This window comes from Bombus pascuorum, chromosome 9 (genome assembly GCF_905332965.1).
Source record: "Bombus pascuorum chromosome 9, iyBomPasc1.1, whole genome shotgun sequence".
NCBI classification, from domain to species: Eukaryota; Metazoa; Arthropoda; class Insecta; order Hymenoptera; family Apidae; genus Bombus; species Bombus pascuorum.
In genome coordinates this window covers 11,146,267-11,165,717 of record NC_083496.1, presented here as the reverse complement: position 1 = coordinate 11,165,717, position 19,451 = coordinate 11,146,267, and the positions used below count along the sequence as shown (strand labels likewise).

The window sequence follows — 19,451 nt, the reverse complement described above, 5'->3', positions numbered from 1 at the left end:
TCTTTCATTATTACGTCATACAAGAAACCTATATTGAACTTTCTATAGTAAACAATGCACCATTGTATCGTAGAAATATGTATTTGCAAACAGCTTTTCATATAAGTAATGATTAATAATACATGTAGATTAATAATGAAAATAATAATGCAGTAATAGCAACTTGATTATATCATAACTTTTGTTTTGTACGACAAAGATATTTTGTCGAAATTTTCCACGTGTATATCTTTCTCCATTTCATACGATCATTTCTATGGGACATTTAACCACTTCTATCTAAAATCTTTGTAATAATAATCTTATTCTTTTGTCAAACAATAATCTATATCACTTATTTTCAGTTCAAATATCCTTTCTTCGTACCTATAACATTCTAGACCAGGTATATGTAGGTATGTACTTATCTACTTCGTACATCTATCATCCTATTCTAAACACTCTTGACACGCTCGATAAAATCCTATCGCCTTCACAGTGATACTCTTACAAAAATGTCTGACACGCTTTTCATCATATCGTATCATGTTTCAGGCTGAAATTCCAATCTTTATATTAACTTTCCAATTTCTATAGATACCTACAGGCGCCTCTCTTCGTTCTATGTTACACGTATTTCCAAATATCTTGTTGATTCGAATCAATAAAAATCTCTGACGAAAAAACTCTCCCAGGAAAATCCAAGGGCCAATTTCTATTCAAACAGCAATATTTATATAATATATTCCACCTCGCACAAATTATTCCATCCTTCCCTAGAGGAAGGAATAATTGGGACCAAAGGACGGCCGCACAAACCGATCGTATATCCACAGAAAGTCGAAACCATGCATAGAGATCGTCGAGTATCCCACAGGACCCCATACAAAGGTCACCGTTGACCCTACGTCTGCCAAACAATTTCCCCACAATGCATTCGATATTAGCGACAGCGTGGAGACGCACGCAGGGAGCGATGAATTTTCCGGTGAAATAGATACGTGGCATCTAACAGAATTTATTCAAATCCCTATCGTTCTGGTCTCTGTGGCGCAATAAGCCAGCGCCGCCCGTGGTTTTATGAATAATGCAACGCTTTTGGTGGCTCCTTCTTTTGCGCTTAGAACGCGAGACAGCCGGCACGTATAAGAGCCATAGGTGTGCCCGGTTCTTAAGAAGTGTGCAAGCTCGTATCGGTGACAGAATGGCGGGCAAGGAGATGAAGATTTGCCCTATTCGCCGTGTGAAGCGCAGTTGACACACTTTCTAGGCTGCGATCGATACGTCACCCACACCATAGACGAGTAAGAAGATCATTGTGGTCTGTGGATTGCCAATAGAGAATGCATGTGTATATGAGAGAGAGAGAGAGAGAGAGAGAGAGAGAGAGAGAGAGAGGAGGTGAGGAGTTTAATTCGTAATGGTGTATTCTCTGCGAGTGGTACGAGTATCGATCGCGACGCAACTGCTGTTGCACGCCGTCACGCTAATGCAACGACAACGTCGATCATCGGGACCGCTGAATTTTCAACAGGACGCGTGTCTCCAGGTTCTACGATTATGCTTCGTAGTTTCGAACACTGGCTACGAGCTGATCACTACAGCGCAGTGTGGTTTGGAATCTGTGGAAGGAGGTATTCTTGATTCTGATGGCTTCTCGTGATTTAATGGCATATCAGGATTGATTCCAATTAGCGAACAGGCGTTTTAAAAATACTTTGTAGAGGTTGATTTATTTCTGACTTACAATTACAGCTTCTAATAATTTATTAGATAGATAGAAGAGTATGCTAATATGAATCAGCGTATGCGAGTATGAGTTAATCACCGTGATGTAGTTTAGGAATCGAGAAGTGAAGAATTTCTTATTTCTGGTAATTTTAATTTGAGGTAGGTTCTGGTCGATGTTTTAACGAAACGTTGTAAAAATTACTGTTTCTTTTTCATAGAATGTGAGCTAATCTGTTAGAGAAATAGATTATACTAATTGTATATTAACAAAATAAAATGAAAATTCAGATTAATCCCAAAGACTCATAGTCAGCAAATAAAAGTAAATGTTCTATTATTCAGTTCTGTAATGTATAGATATGCGATTACAAGTATTATATGATTATATATGTGTTCATAATAATAATATCAATATTGATGCTACATTTATTATTGGTACAACTACCGATACAAATGAAAATTGGAACGTGGTACGATCCAGCATGTTAGAATGTGTATTTGCAGAGTCAGTTATGTTGCATGACGTTTGATAGATTGACTGTATTTCACGTGTGATCTTGATGGATCGCCTGGCCGCAGTTGGATTTATCGCCGAATTCACCACGACGGAGCTTCTCGCGAATATTCTTCGCCCAACTAATTTGAAGCGAAGATGTCGGAGTCGCGTGAAATCCGACTTTTAAACTTAACGACAATCTCACGTGGAACTGGGTAACGTAATAGGACTTCTCAGAACTTTATCACGTGAATAATAGATAAAATCATATTTCAAGGAACTTGTTGGTTGACGGGATAGTTTGTCGGTGACAGAAATGAACGTCGTCTAATCAGCGATGACATATCTTTTCTTTCATACGTTAAAAACACATCGAAGAGTTTATCGAATACATCAATCTTCGAATTATTGTTTCTTATCTTTAATTTTGGAAAGTAACGTGCAATTAGAAGTCGAGATTTTTCAAAATATTATAATCTATGATAATACAGACTACAGGATACAGAGATAGAGAATTAAATAGTATACTATAGACACTAATAAATCGTAGTCATCGATCATTCTGTACAATCCTGTGCGCATTCGCACTCGGATAATTTTTCAAATCAGCAAAATAAATTTAGTTGCCATCATCATGCAATATGTAGAATCGGTAGACAATACCCATATATACACTACTACTCTTCAGTATACTTAGGATAAGCGTAAATTACAACACATTTAGTTATAAAATAAAATAGATATTAATCAATCGCGTGTATAAAAAACTGAATTTCTAAGATTTCATTACAATTCGTATTTAGAAGCAAACGTTCTGTGACTTACTACTGATGACCATCTACAACTATATAAATTTCAAAATTCTATTGCATCTTTTTGATAATGCACAATAGATTTACAATCCCTCTAAAAGCTCCTCAATATAACCTGCTAAAATTATTTTTGAAAAAAACCGACAGATTTAGAAGAAACCAGAAATCGATAAATCTCGTAAATAGTCGTACTACAATTTCAAACACTTCATCGAGACGCCAACGAAATTAGAGTCAGACACGTGCATCCATGAGCCATATCGAGAATGCAATCAAACTCGAGCGTTAATTCGATTAAATTCACGAACAGAGTACGCCATTCCATTTGTCGTTTATCGCGCTTTGAAACGACCAATTGACGATAACGGAACTGTAAGGAACTAGATATAGTCGATAATACATATTCGTCGCCTTAAAACAAACAATTTTATTATTACGCTATTATAAGGTCATTTACCCGAAGCTTAATTTTACGACGTGAGCTTTCTTCGAAATCCGTTTATACTTAAGTAGCTGGCTTCGAACGTTTGAATATACTGCTCACGGCTGTCCAACGTTATATCATCGTACTAGCAAATAATCTAATTCCTATAAGTGCTGACATCTCGTCTCCTTCTTTTCTAAAACCGTATTCAAATAGGAAAGTAATTCGTGGGTTAAGAAGGATTCAGACGCTAGGAAGAAACAGCAAATTTTAACGCGATGGAAATTGCTAGATTTCAAGCAAGATTTAGATTTAGAACGGAAGTCTTGATTTATAACCGTATGCTAATTGGAACATGCACTGCGGTTAAGGACTTTGTGAGAATTTGTTTGAGAAGCTGGCTTTCGGGGATTTAGAATGAATTTGAAATTGATACATTGCGAACTGGTATAATTAGAAAATTAGGCGATCAAGAATATTCATGGTCTCTTGAGTTGCACTATTCAGCGTTGTAAAAATAAAGTAGCACTCGAGATTGTTACCTTCGTCCTCTAAATATTTCTAACAGAGGTAAAAAGACATGCCCGATATAGTCGCGTTTTTTATTTCCATTTATAGCTTATGCTCCTTGAGTTTAACTAGGAAAATTGGAAAATCCAATATAAATATATAAATATAAATCCAAAATAAAATATCCAAAGTAAATTACTCGGTATAATACGCAAAAAATAATACAAATTTCTACTTGTTTCTGTAATTATTTACATAAAAATTGCGTAAGTATCCGCAGTCCAATTGTTAATACCAATTATTACAATCATAACTTTACACGTATTTCTTTCATCCAATCCTAACCCAAAGATCTAACTTCAAGATAAAACTTTCTTTGTTTCTAACCACTTTGAATTCGTTCTCTTCAAACATGGTCTACTATTTTTAGCTGTAAAAAAATTTGCAAAAGAGGAAACGTCGAACATTTATCGAGCAAACACATCTCCTTGATCGACCGTTGCTTTTCGAGTTTCTTTCGCCTAAAGCGACCAAAGTCAGGAAACTCACCGGTATTCGGATCCCTCGCTCAGCTGTCTGACCGTAATAGGGAATTCACTAGGTCCGTGTGCCTTCAGGAGCTCCTGCAACCGCACCAACCCTTCGTTATTCTCGTAGATGATGGTAAAGCTCTTCCAGCCCCAGGCTTTCACCAAATCAACGTATGCCTGAAACACAGTAGTCGCTTATTAGCCAGAATCGCGAACCTCGAACGACGATCCGTCGTCTCACTAGGAAATACTTTGCTCCGTTCCCGGTAATACCGGATTCCATGAACTAGTTTGCATGTACGAGTTTTCTGACGCGATTCGAACTTTCAAAGGTGTAATGGACCGTGCGACGACGAACACGTCGATGCACCATGCAAATGAGAGCGCACCCGACTTTATCGCGATTGATAAATTAGTCGGTTGCTGGCAAGGTTATAGACTCTGAATGGAAGATGTTTCGATTTAATAAAACGGAAACTTGTAATTCTAGTTCTTCAGTCGTATCTTATACGGTACAACTGTTTCAAGAGTTTGTGGCAAGATTTAGTTTAGACTCTACATTCTAAAAGATTTATTAGTGAACTTTTTGTTAACAATGAATTATGTTTAAGATTTGTTTGATATGAATTATTAATAAGAGTTGATTTAGAATCAGATATAATAATCAATTCATACATTATGTTATGTTATGTTACGACAATAGGCGGATATATTTCTTCAAAATATAACTCGAATGATATTTCTAGTTTTCTTGAAGGAAATACATTTATCATACAAATATTATAATGAGTGTATTTCTTGGAGAAAATTATGTTCATAGATACTTATTAATTTTATGGACATTTTATATTTCATTCTTAACATTTATCGATAACTGGTACATTTCTAAATTATTTATTAGGTACAGACATTCATCTGTAATTTTTGTATCTATTAGATATTCATATCTGAATATAGATTCACAATCATCTGAATATTTAAAAACGCATTGATTGTTTACAAGTAAACAAAGATTTATCTGTAATTCAATGATTAGTTTTTAATGGAAATAACATTCTATTTTGTAATTTTTACACTAAAAATGTAGATATATGTACTAGTTTCTTTTTAACGGATGAAGATGATTTAATTGGTATTACTAACTTTAAATGCGTAACGGTACAATTATTATAGAAATAAGTAATAATCAATGATATCTCATTACCATGTTAAATAAGTAAATAAACAACGAAAACCGAATGACTAATAGTTTATACTCGAACGATAAATATTATACATTTTAATCGAGGTTCGTCTTCTTGGAATCGTCGTCTGCCAAACTCAAATCGATCGCAGCAATTAATTTTAACAGAACGTAACGGTCTGGAAACCGGCCGCGCCCTTCAATTATCAATTTTCACTTTAGATTCCATTGGAATGTTAGATTGCAATCCGTCCCGATGAAATATCGATAACGTTACCTATAAATTGAAACTATCACGGATGTTCTATGGATGCCATTATTGCGACCATGAGATGCTATAAAATATCATGGTCATACATGTAGCAACGTCCTATCTTCATGTTGGTGATACTTTTAGTCATATCTTTGCGCGAGTTTCGTGTTCTCCGTTACAGAAACGCTGATGACGACGATCACGACCGTCGATTTTTCTGCATTCTTTGATTTCCCGAGCAAGAAGCTTAATAGTAGATATCATTCCAGTTTGACTCGATGCAACACTCTTCGTACTGCAATGTATCTTCTCTATTATTTATTATATCCAGGATCTGCATCCTTAAACGAGAAGCGAAAATGGTGAAACGATGTAAGTACAAAAAAAAAAAGAGAATGGAAAATGAGATTTTAGTGAAAAAGAGGCGTATATTTCAAACTTGATGTGCGATGAAAATAGATGATAGAAGATGATAAAAATGTAGAGATGATAGAAATTAGAATTTATTTTGATTTTTAAGACTGTCACAAGACAGAATTATGATGTCAAATGTCAAGTAAATTAAGACTAAAAAAGATAAAAAATAATTGAAGAATAACAAGCTATGAATAAGATTACATATATGTAGATATTGAATAAATTTAATTAATCCTATAAATTTATTCTTCTAATGTCAAAATTAATAGGAAAGAGTTTCTTGTTCCTACCACTGAAATTTTAATTTCTGGAATTTAAATCGTTTACCATTTCCACTTCTGAAACATTTTCAAATTGCAATTACAATGAAAAAATTGAAACTTCGTAATTCAATTGTAAAATCATTATGCATTAAATATTTGTTTAAAGTGACTGAAGACTCTGAAACTACTCGAGGTTTAATTTCGAGGACACGAAAACGCAGGAGTTAATAAAGCCTCTCGTGGTTCGCATTCAACTATTTACTTCGCGATATAAGGTCAACTATTTCGCAAGAATCTTCTCTTTAAGTTGCTCCCAAAGACGGAATTTTGACTTCGTCGGAACAATGGAAAAAGTATGAAAAATGGAAAAATCGCAAAAAATTCCCGTTGTTTTCCGTTTCAACCATTTCTATCATTGATCATCTCAGAATTCACTTCTGAGGTCCAGCTACTTCTTTATGTGCAAATAAACACAGTGCCAACTATCATTATTCCTCGACTTGTACCGACTAGATAACATTGGTATCTAATAACGTTGGTATCCTGCAACGCAATTTGTTTGTAAAACATGATAATACCTTGCGATATGGTGTCGTTCATAGGACGTTTCAATTTTCAATATGTAAAATTCAAAGTGACTGTTGTGTATTACAAATAACATTTAATCCTTTTGTTTCAATAAGAACAATTCATTACACCAAATGTCTATTGAATATTGCAAATAGCATTTGATCCTTCTTTTCCAATATGTCACATTCACTACTCTGAATTCCAAATGACACTAAATCCTTTCCCATTAGGTACAATTCGTTACACCAAATATTTATTGAATATTTCGAATAACATTTGGTTCTTTTTCCGCAATATTAAAAATTCGTCCGACTATCTATTCAAAATATGATTATATAAATCTGTCTCTTTTCGCCATACCATTTTAATCAAAAATATTGATATAATGAATTTGGATACTTATAAAGATTATTACTTTTGATGTTGTTGTGTGATGTGTTGTGTAAAAATTTCTTCATGCCTTTTCGTTCTTCCAAATATATATAACGATAAAATTTGCTGCGGCAAGAATCTTAAAAAGTAACATTTACTCATAAACCCTGAAGAATCGTGATAATAAAACGCAACAGATGTTGCAAGAATTTCGCACAACACAGTACGCAACAAGATGTTTCGTAAACGCGCAGGTGTATAAGTTTCATGAGCAAGTAGAAAAAGGTCTGGTCCGGTAATATCGATCGGAAGTTAAAGAAGTTTAGAACCGCAGTTCTACGCTCGGCAACTGTGCCGCTGATGTTTCGAAAGTTAGCAAGGGTGCGCAGACCTGGCGCGTATTTAGCCCTGGCTATAGCTTTTCTATGGGGAAGGCTGGGCTTTTACGTGGAAAACGACTATTACAGCCGGCCGGCTCTCTGCAATGGCCGAATCGAGATCCAGGAAGCAACTTCGCGACTGAGTTTTCACGAGGATCCGCCTTGGCGGTAACTCGCGTTTCGAACCCGCTTTTCCGATAATCCGAACTTCCTAAAAGCGCCGCTGTATATTTTCCGGCGAGTAACTTTCGCCAGTATGGAGCGGAGTATCCGCCTTCTCTCTCTCTCTCTCTCTTTCTCCACCCCTTTCAGTCTCCTCCACACACCCCACCCTCTTCTCAAAAGGTTATGCTTTTCAGGTTTTACAACAACCACTATGCGACGCAAACTCGTTCCCAGATTTTGCCTAGGATATCTTGAACGACACACGAAGCACCTTGGCTCGCGCACACAGGATTCAAGGATAAATTCAAATTGGCTTGTTTACTAAACCATTGATTGCCAATGCTCGGACTGCATCAATTTTTCAGCGGTTTCTACTTTATTTGCCGTTGGAATGAGCTTTTCAGACCATCTCGTTTTATCTTTGATCGGGCGCTTTTTAGACTGTTAAGAGTCCTTTCTTTGATCGAGACGACTCGTTTAATGGAGGGTTCCTCGAGAACTCGTTCTTTTGAGAAAAACTGAGGGTTGTAAAATGGGGGTAAAATGATGGTAGGTGGATTACAATGGATTGTTAGTTTTGTAGGTTGGGTGAAGGATATTGATTGTTTTAACTGAGATCTTCATTAATTAGCCTATCTGTGACCTCTTATATGATGTTCTATTAATTGATAATAGCAGTAAATTGATAACTGACATGGGTGGATAAGTTTCTATCACATAAATTGCTTTCTATCATTTTTTTCAATTTTTCTTGAAGGATGACTAACTAACTGATCTGTATAATTTGTACATTTTCGTTTCATTATCAAATATGTTGCTGTTATATCTATAAGGGAAATTATTAATGCTAATAATTTATAACTCATAGCTCCGAACTGACGGATTCATTTTTTAAATTTCTTGTTTTATAGTTTCTCCCTTATTAGTCGATGAGCCTGACAAAAATGATTTGACGTGACAATTATGATGCGGTGCCAATTACCCGGTATTAATATTAATATATCCAACATAAAAACCGATAATTAGAAATCAACGATGACATCGTGGAGCGATGTGTTTGTAATTTCCAAGAGTGGTCAGGGTTCTGATTACACCGCGTTCTGATGGAAAAAATGCGCATCAGTGAATGCGCGACAGACAGGACACGTCATAAACCTGATCGTTTAATGAACGCGTTCCACTGTCTGCGCAACGAGTATTAAATTCCTCGGCGTCTATATCGTTCATTTTTCACGTATTATCAATATTTCAAGAGCAATAAGTAGAAGGCGAATGGGTACGATGCCCTTTAAATTAGAATCATTATTAAATTATTGAGAAACGAAAATTAGTTAGCTTGAGCTATTCGTAGTTGAAGGAAGTAAAACGTGTTTTACAAATAGTACATGGCAAACGAGCAATGTCTCCAATTGTACAAAAGGATCCAGCGGAAGTGTTCAAGCAGCGAACTTTAGAACGGATCTACGAATACTCGAAATTGACTTTGTAAGATGCTTTTACGAAATCTCAGGTCACCTATGTGCTACGGATAGACAAGAAGTATTCAGAGACAGTTACAAACACGAGACGTTCCAACTTTGGCACATTCTGAATATGTCAATCACAGGGAATTTAATGAAAAGGGTATACTGAGCATATAGATTAACATATTAATACGAGTAAGGAATATTAATTTACTGACCTGGAAATATTTAATCTCCAATATTTAGCAAGCAATTTACTGTCCTGGAATGCGACCTCTTAAGTTCTAGACTCTTACGAAATATCAAGGATGCCAGGTATTTCATCTAAATTGAGGATTTCTGTTAACTTTCCTACTTTGAAAGATCCGGAAAATGTTATAAAGAAATTCTTTCCTCCGAAGCAGCAATTATTTTTAACGAAGCCTCGAGTGAAAAGAATTTATTCTATATTCTTTCATGTATTATAAAATCATCCCATTTGTACCATCAGTATTAGAACACTCTGTATATAGATAGATTCTACGTATATAAGACTAATAACACTGAATGCATGCTTAAAAAAAAAAAAATAGTGTGGAATGAATTTATTACTTAACCTAATGCTATAACGGTATTTCGATTTGCAAATTATTCTCAGCTATCCTAATTACCACAAACATGAATTTAAGAAATACCCACGCGTACTAAACTGCCAGACGCTTTTAACTCAAGTTCTCGACAATGGCATAACGTGGAAGAGCTGGCGCCTCATCGAGCGCGCGAACGGCACCCAACAAGCTCGTGAAAGCGTTTCGAGGTCTGAGCGCGAGACTTACCCAGATTTCCTCGACACGAGCACGGGGAATTAATATCGCGCACGATGCATGAAGATCGTGGTCGACTTGCGATACGGAATGACAAACGCGAACGTGCACTGTTCGGAGACGTATATGCAAATACAAGGCAATGGAGCTAGTGTAGTTCAAGAAAAAAGAAACGAAACAACCATCTGGGGAGGAATAAATCAGCCGTGAATCGGAATTGTTCAAGGGCATACCATGTGTCTACCATAATCGTAGAAAATACGCTGTAAATCTGACCGTGACAACTATGCCCGGTATTCCTACTCGAGCGTTCGGCTTTCGCGCTTTGCAAGCAGCCAGTATGTGCAAATCGTGAGTCAGGAACGGCCACGTTTTCCACTCCCGAATACACGTTGTATTTCCGCGCTGGTAACTTGGTAGACCGACATCGACGCCGCCGGTTAATTTACCTTTCGCTGCTTTAAACGCTTTCGTTTCCGAATACATAGATCGTACGATCCGTCCAAACCGGTAGCCACGAATTATTTCATTGGGGTTTGTTAACGCGGTTGCTGTAGAACGTTCTCGATTGCTTCGTTGTGGCTTTCTTGTGAAGTTCTCGGATTTGTAGATGCACAGATTCGAGAGGAAATTCGTTTCCATTCTTTTTGGTGTTGTAGTGGAATGGCTGAACCTGTTCAATTCGATTTAGTGCTTAGTAGTAGTTGTACGATGGTATCTTTATTTGCGAGAAGCGTTTGTGATGTACAGATTGGGGTAATTTGTGTTGATATGGAAGAAACACACGTATAATCATTTAATATTTATATATATATAATTTCTAAATTTAACGTGCATAATTAATTTGCTTGTAACATGTATGAATACCAATAAAATGTATTAATGTTTAATTCATTTATTTAACATATTATTTTATGATATTGAGAATATGTATGTATATAATTATTAAGAAGACTGATAATAAGAACCATTCTCAAAAACGATAAAATACTCTGGCACCTTCAACGTCTCTTGAAAATTTGTTTTTAATTTTGCTGCAACAAATATTTCAGAGAAATAATTTATAAAATATGAAAAGTTTTCGTAAATCTCATATACGAAGTTGTTTCTTAAGTATCCGAAGTTAATACTTTTTCTGAAAACTTCGAACAAAAAAGAAATATCCAGCATCTTGTTCGTTCACTTTCTTATATTCAGTGTTTACAAGAACTTACTGTCGAACAATAGAAAAAGGAAAAAGATTCAATTAAACGATTGTCTGTATTTTAAGGCCACGAATTTAAAACAATAACTCATAGTTGATTTAACAGATACGTAGGGAATTTTTTTACGAATAGTTATAGAGAGACAACAAATTGTGAAATTTATCGATATAGAATAGCTGGTATATGATACATAAAATCTGAGACACGTTGAATACTTTTCATTGCTTTACTTTCCTTATTATTTTTGCATAAATAGATTGTTATATTCGTATTACACATGTCTTATAACGTAAAATACTATACAAAATATAATAAAGTTTGAATTTACTAATAAATATAACGTGTAAGTGCCTCAATACTTTTTCTAAAAATGAAATAAATAATTGTGATAAACTTGATACAAATTGGCTTTTGTATTGTTCATTTATCATCTATTCAAATATTTAATATTTCATAACATTTATTTCAAAAAATTCCTGTCACTTTTAACCTCTTTTAACGTAGATTACCTTTCATCCATTTCATAATTCATTTCGTCCAATTATTTAAACTTTAGCTGGGAAAAATTTGAAGTAGACAAATTTTCGAAAAAATGGTCATCCCTTTCCCTACGGTAAAGGACTTTAACGTTCGCAGAGGCGTATCGCAGGAGCAATTCATTCGAGGTGTCAGTCTCAGCAGTGTACGCGGAGGTTAGGTTAATTGTTAGGTGCATAAATCGGAGAGGTCGTCGTCGGAAAGCAAATCTTTCGTTCCGAATATTTTACCGGCTAATCTGAATAATCCTTTTGGCCCGCAATCTCGGTAATCCCTGTAACACCCTTTCTCATTCCATTCCTATATTTCCCTTTCTAGCTATTCTTTTGAAAATACTCTGCCATCCCAAACGTTTTCGTTTAATTCCGAATGATAAATTATTCGCCGTGCGATCAATTCCGTTTAGGATGTCATCGAATCTGAAAATTGAAATTGGCGCGACGACGCAAGCAAATTAGTTGCTATACTAGCTACTAACCTTTTAGAGTCTGACGTATAACGATATTACAATTCTCTGTATTCATTGTGATAGAGAAAATAAACTGTCTCTCTCGTGTGATTTTATAACCATCCTAAGATCTTTCCTAGTTATACAGTCACAGAGCACAAGATACAGTGTGACCAAATTTGATTAGAAATCTATAAAATCGACTAGATTTTATTCTATCATTTTATTCTCTCATATTAAATGATACATTAATTGTATATTTTTGTAGTATACTTTTATTACTATTCATTTAATATTCCAATTGTTTAAGTAAAAGAATAATGTTAAACGTGTACGATACCGCTAAAAATCGCAAAACACGTATACAAAAATTACATTGCAGTTACCCGCCGGGAAAGATAATATGCAAATCTAAAATAAGAAATAGAGAGAAACTATAAATTCTAATAATATTAATTCTTAGAAATGATAAGCGCTCCTAATCACGGAATAGAACGTGTATTGAAATCTTAATTTAAAAAACTGCAAAGGAATCACGCCTGTATCGTGAATCTGGCTTAACCTTAATTGTTCCTGATGCTTATAACGACATTAGAACACACTGTACTCATTGTAATAAAGGAAATGCGTTTTAAGGCGAAATAAAGCTGCGGTCTTATATCATCGTAAATGAAAGAAACGTTCGTAATTAAGGTTCGCGGAATGAGACAGTCTTGATCTTTAACTACCATTACAGTTCGATGCTTCTAGTCTCTGCTCTGTTCCACTTTGCATTCAGGAAATTGAAGTTTTAATTAAAATTAAGATCTTTGAATTTTTAAACAGTTATAATTTTTAAAGCTAAGGTATTTTAATTTTTGAAAAGGTACAATTTTTAAACTTGTGATATTTCAGTCTGTAGTCTTGATTATTGTACTAAAAAGATATTGCATAAGATTGAGGAATTGCATATTCTTCAATGTATGTGTATTTGGTTTAGTATTTACAGTATTTAGCTTTATTAATAAATGTGAGCTTGATATATTACGCTAGAAGAATAATATCTATATATGAATGAACGAAAAGAGCAAATTTATCGAAAGATCATCAACTTGGTTACACAAGCCAAGTTGAAAAACGTTCGTAATTCTCAAACCAACACGACAGATCTTTTAAAAAATTAAAGAAACTCCCTTTCGATAACAATTAACAAAACGTTAATTGTGGCAAAAATATTTAACCAGAAGATGAAAAAAATATTCGAACGAAAACCACTCAGTTAATAAAAGGAAGAGTACTCCATAAAACGCATTTTGTTTCACGTTGATATATGAATTCGTTACGGAGATACAACGGTACAAAGTGAAACGTTCAAAATCCATGAGAAGCTGAATGACAATTGAGATTCCTCGAAACGTCGTGACCCACTTTTTTCCTCTGGAAATGCGTACGTTGCGGATCGCGTGTAGTAGCGGCGCTAGTAGTAGTAAAAAACCGCTGACTCAGCGTTCGTCACTGACCACCGCACGAGCGGTCCGCTTGGACTAGGTCAGTGACTGTGCGAGCGAGAAAGAGATCCGATTACGCGAAAAGGACAACGATAGCGACGCATCCGAAATGGCGTTCCACTTTAAACGATGATATCTCCGAAACAGAATGCCCTATAAATATGAAACAAAAAGCATTTTAAAGGAGAGAGATTTCCTTTTCAAATAGCATTAATTACGATCCGCTGCGTTCTTATGATTCCTCTTTGTTATTAGGTAAAGAAACGCAGCGTTTAATACTATCTGTGCTATATTTATAAGAAGTAGATCTAAATGAATGGTTCGAGAAATGATATGCAAATGGGATAAAAGTGAATGTATTGGATTTCGATGATACGCGATGAAAGTGAATGTGTTTTCAATTTTCAATACTCATTTAGCCGTAATGTATTGTAATATGGACTTTCAGAGATTCGTTTCATTATATCATTGTATTCGCATGAATTATCATTCATAGTATTGAAATATTGAAATGTAATTTACAGTATTGATTTGTATTAAAATGTAGGTTGAAATTTTAGAATAGTCCATAGATGAAGTATGTACGATATAAATGAAAACGTAGATGGAGGATGAACGAAGTCGCAAGTGCATATTAAACCAATAAGCAAGGATTATGTATAATAAATAATAAGTATTAAAGTACGGGAACAAAATATTAATCAGCCAAGTTTGCAAACGTTTGTTCACATTAGTCCAGTATCTTTATTCGAAGTGAATACTTAATAAAAAATGGATACTTAAAACAGCACATACGTAAAGTCGAATAAATGGAAGACTCACAACTTCATTTCAAACTTGAAAAGATGTTTCACTCAAAGTTAAATAACACGTCTGGATAGACAAAGTGATTTGGAACAATTAATCTGAAAGAAGCTTAAGATTTAGGTACAAATATTCCGATTTTGAATTAAAAAGTTAATACGGGAAACGATGTAAGTACCATAGGTAACATAGAAACAAAAAATACATTTCTCTTAATTTCCCTATTTATAGTACAATTGATGTTCTATTCCAATAAATCTAATCCAACTCTACAGTTCCACAGAAATTCCATATTCCCTCCAATTAATCCCTGTAAATTTATAATCCTTCAAAGAACTCACCACCGCAATTCCTTCGTTAAAAACCAACGTCTGCAGAATCGCATACACAGGATACATACATTTCTCATAAAATTGGTCGCAAGTCAAAACGCGTACCACATACACGACCTGGTTCCAGTGCAGCAACTCTGATCACAGGAAAGTCAGCCCATTGCGGAATTTCGCGATACGATCAGCGGGGTAATTTGTAAAATAGAAGAGCGACGAGCGGTAGTGCTTGGACATTACGTATTCTCCGCGTGGAACGTGGACGTGTAAGAGAGTCGCGAATTCCGCAGATGATGTAAATTACGTGGAAATATTTCAACAGTGCGCAGCGACGAAGCCACGACGCGAGTCTACCTTTATCACGGTATCGGTGAAATTCAAGTCCAGGGCCGTTGGCAACGAAGGACAGAGGGAGAGAAGCGAAATTTATCATCGCCATTACGTTACCATTTCAGGCACGTTTGTGACCGAGTGCCTTATACTTCAGAAGACGGTTACTTTTCCAGACACGTCTATAGCTATAGTATATCCGGATATCATACAGCTCCGGCGAAAATGCATACGCTTTTATCTTTCGCCACGACCTGACGCGACTTTTCATAATGGAAGTCCCGTCAATCATACTTGTCCCCTTTACCAACCATTCTTTTTGTTTCCTCTCTGTCTGTCTCTCTCTCTTTCTTTCTCCTCTTCTTTTCTTTTTTTTAATTTGTGTTCCACAATTCCTATCGCAAATTCGTGGCAGCGCTTGATGAAAGTTTATGAAAATGTATTTGGAGAAGAAAATAGAAGAACGTGTATCACCAATTGCCAGGGATTGCAGCCCTCGTGTCCCGCAATAACAGAGTAAATTGTACGGGATGAAATAGACATGAAAAAATGTAAAACTCGACTACAGAGTAATACATATAGGTAGATACAGTGGCTGAAGAAAATATTCGAGCATTTGTAGCAGTTGTTTATAAAATTTATTACGCGTGTTGTGCGAAACTTTTTGATATTTCCTTAGCACTGTAATAGGAATCGACTATCAGAATTATGCTGGAAGAGTTTGAAATAAATTTGGAAACATATATAGAAATTATAAGATATTTACTACAACTACTTATATTAATGATCGACAATAAAAATGAAACTATTTGTAATACCAATTATATATATAAGACGCTTATTCATGGTGTATACCAATCATTTATTAAATATTTGTCTGCAATAAATATCTTGTAACTTCTACATAAACTTTCAAATCGCTTTCGAATTTTACCAATATAATTATGACAGCTGTATGTTTTGTAATACCAATTATATATATAAGACGCTTATTCATGGTGTATACCAATCATTTATTAAATATTTGTCTGCAATAAATATCTTGTAACTTCTACATAAACTTTCAAATCGCTTTCAAATTTTACCAATATAATTATGACAGCTGTATGTTTTATATAGCACACACAATATGTATGTATGTAAAATTTTCCTGTGACAAGTTAAATAATGTCGCGAGTCACTGTATATCCGACTGTTCGTTGGAATAAGGTGATCCAAACATTAACCGTATTTAAATGAAACGTGATTTTTTTCAAACAAGTGCTTTTGTTCATTCTTGGATACCATAGGAAAATGAAGGATTTCGGATAGATTTACGATTCGAGATTGTGTAATGTGTATAGACGGTATAGAACAAAGGCTGGAGGTTTCTTTGAAAGGAAACAAAGTCCATTTTCGCCCAAGTCTTCGGTGTTAAATGGAAACAGAAAAACAATGCGTGTATAACACCTTTCGTAAAAATACAGATAAAAGTACGGTAAGAGAATTCTACGTTAATGACACTCCTTTGTTTTCCCGCGAACTCGTAACGAACAATAGCTGGTGGAGTCAATTGCAGCGTCGAAACAAATACGTTTTAGACACCTTCGAACCTATGTTTCGTACTAATTTGAATAAATACCGCTGCGTTTTAACAGCTCCCCGACTGTTTTGTTTTAACCTTCCGATTGCAGTCGAAAAGATATTGGCCGACAAAGTCATCTTTGTTTAATTTGGTAATGGAAGAAATTTTATGAATGTAAATGCCGATGTTTGAGCAAGCCGCGTTAGCTTTCATCATACTTTGATAACGCGAACGCGAAATGGAACTGTAAGGAAGAGCAAAACGAAAAATGTAGTTGATGTATTAAAGCTAAAGTAACTTTATGCGGAATTCTATGGGTAAATTGGGATTGACACGCAATCACTGATTTTTCCTGTCTTATATTTCATCGCTGCCATTGCATGCTAAAAAATGTCGATGTGTTTCATAAATCCTTCCTCGACGAGATATCCACATGGTATTATAACGAGTAGTAATTTTAGTTTCTTATTTTGTGCGTATAAAACATATTATGAATGATATAAAAATATCGCGACGGGAGTTTATTGGATAATCTGATATGATTTTATGAATCATTAAGAAGAATCGAATTCGTTAAAATATGTGTATTGAAATTTAACGAACATTTTGCATCTCGATTTATGACTTTTCTTTCTTAACAGATTTGCTTAATGTGGCCGCCAGAACATACGAGGAACATTCAGTTCCAAAAGTGTGTCACCTCGTTAAAAGGATTGAAGAAGATTTCTCATTTCGCGGAGGGCCTCCATACATTTTTCTTCTGTTCTATTTTTCTTGACATGACGCGCTCCAGCTCTCAGCCACATCGTTGTTAAATTTAAATAATACAATTTCGAATTGCATTTGAGATAGTCGGATGAAAATTTCATCTGTTTGGATTAACCGAATTTTAATCGTATCTTTGAAATCCGAACAGTTTATTAACAGTTACAATTTCCAAGTAGAACGGAGAGTCACTTTCTACATCTTGTTCTTGTTTTAGTTTTTATAATTCAAATTCACGTTTACCCTTTTCCTATTCATCTCTTTCCTTTTTCGAACAAAACGAAACAACCTCCTTCGTGTTTTACGTAAAACAGTTTTAAGTAAGACCTTCTGCAGTAAGCAATTTATTTCTACAAACATGCTAATTAAAAATCTCGTAGAAAAGAAGGAGCAATGAAATTACAATTAACAATGCATTTTCGCGTGGTTTCCGCAAATAGAAAATTATTCCAATGTTTTGTGACATTACGCTACTGGCCATGGATACCAGAAAACTGAAAACGTGCTTTATTGAAGAATTTATTTTAAAAATTAATTACCTCACAGTCATATTGAAGTGCACGGAGAATATCTATCTAGTACAAATATTATAAATAATTTAATTTTCTGCGTGTAGTAACATGAAAAAGTTTTCTAAATAACTAGGAAATAAAAACAATGAAGAGTATTAAATCTGTATTAAATGTCGTTTTGCACGATTGAACTAATGTTGTTTTTACGAGTTTTTACGAGCGAAATTTGACAAGTCACAAGTTACAAGTTATCAGTATTAATAAACATTTTTACATAATATTAGCAAGTTTATAAATGAATGAAATTCAATTTTTTCACATACATTCTATAAATTACATGTTATCTGATATAATCTCTCCTATTAGGATAAGAAAAATTATAAAATAGCAAAAAACGAATCTATTATCTACATGTAAAACTTGTCAATTTAATAACATTATTAGTTGATAAATTATTGTTCAAGAGATGCCCTGGTGTCCTAATAATATTTATTACTGCCAATATGCACACCTTTCATGATATAAGAAAGACGCAAAATGATAATATCGACGTTGCATCATAAACAGTGTATATAAAAGTCCTGGTTAAAAGATCGGCGATTTCTTGTTTTGCCCGCTCGTTCCTTTCAAAACGAGCCATTAACCCTGGTTGCATTATGATTTTACACTCATGCATAAAACGTATGTAACAGTGCATAGCACATCATCGTGTCTGCTAACGAACCCCTTGCCAACGTGCTCGTGACGAGGGTCGCAGAAAGAAAATGCTCGTTTGCTCGTATCTCGTACGATTGCCTTGTCTGCGCGCAGCGTCCCGCATTCGCGACTCTTTTATTAGTCTCGCAATTTTTCTAACACGACAGTTATCGTTCTCTTGAATGGAGGATATTATACCGCGTGGGAAAATTCAATAAAGTATTACCGATTCGGTGTCATGAGTTTTGTTCAGGTCGCCTGTATATAAATATATCAGTCGGACAAACTATTTGCTACTTTTGAGGATACTGATGAATATCTGGTTTATTTTGGACATATTAGTAATTCATTGTGAGTAAACTGAGTCGGTGCTAAGCGAAAGTCAATCTCCTTGGAATTCTTTCCTTCGAATTTCTACTTTTG

General features: G+C 35.0%; 2 protein-coding genes across 2 annotated transcripts in view; one reads left to right on the top strand and one right to left on the bottom strand.

Moving 5' to 3' along the window:
- Positions 1 to 19,451, bottom strand: part of LOC132910485 (glutamate receptor ionotropic, kainate 2) — a 204,770-nt gene that overhangs the window by 97,682 nt on the left and 87,637 nt on the right. The window contains exon 4 of the mRNA XM_060966221.1: positions 4,502 to 4,659. Within this exon, the coding sequence (XP_060822204.1) occupies positions 4,502 to 4,659 (158 nt within the window). The remainder of the gene's footprint in view (positions 1 to 4,501; positions 4,660 to 19,451) is intronic.
- The window catches only part of LOC132910483 (uncharacterized), a 177,541-nt gene that overhangs the window by 121,046 nt on the left and 37,044 nt on the right, over positions 1 to 19,451 (top strand). The window lies entirely within an intron of this gene.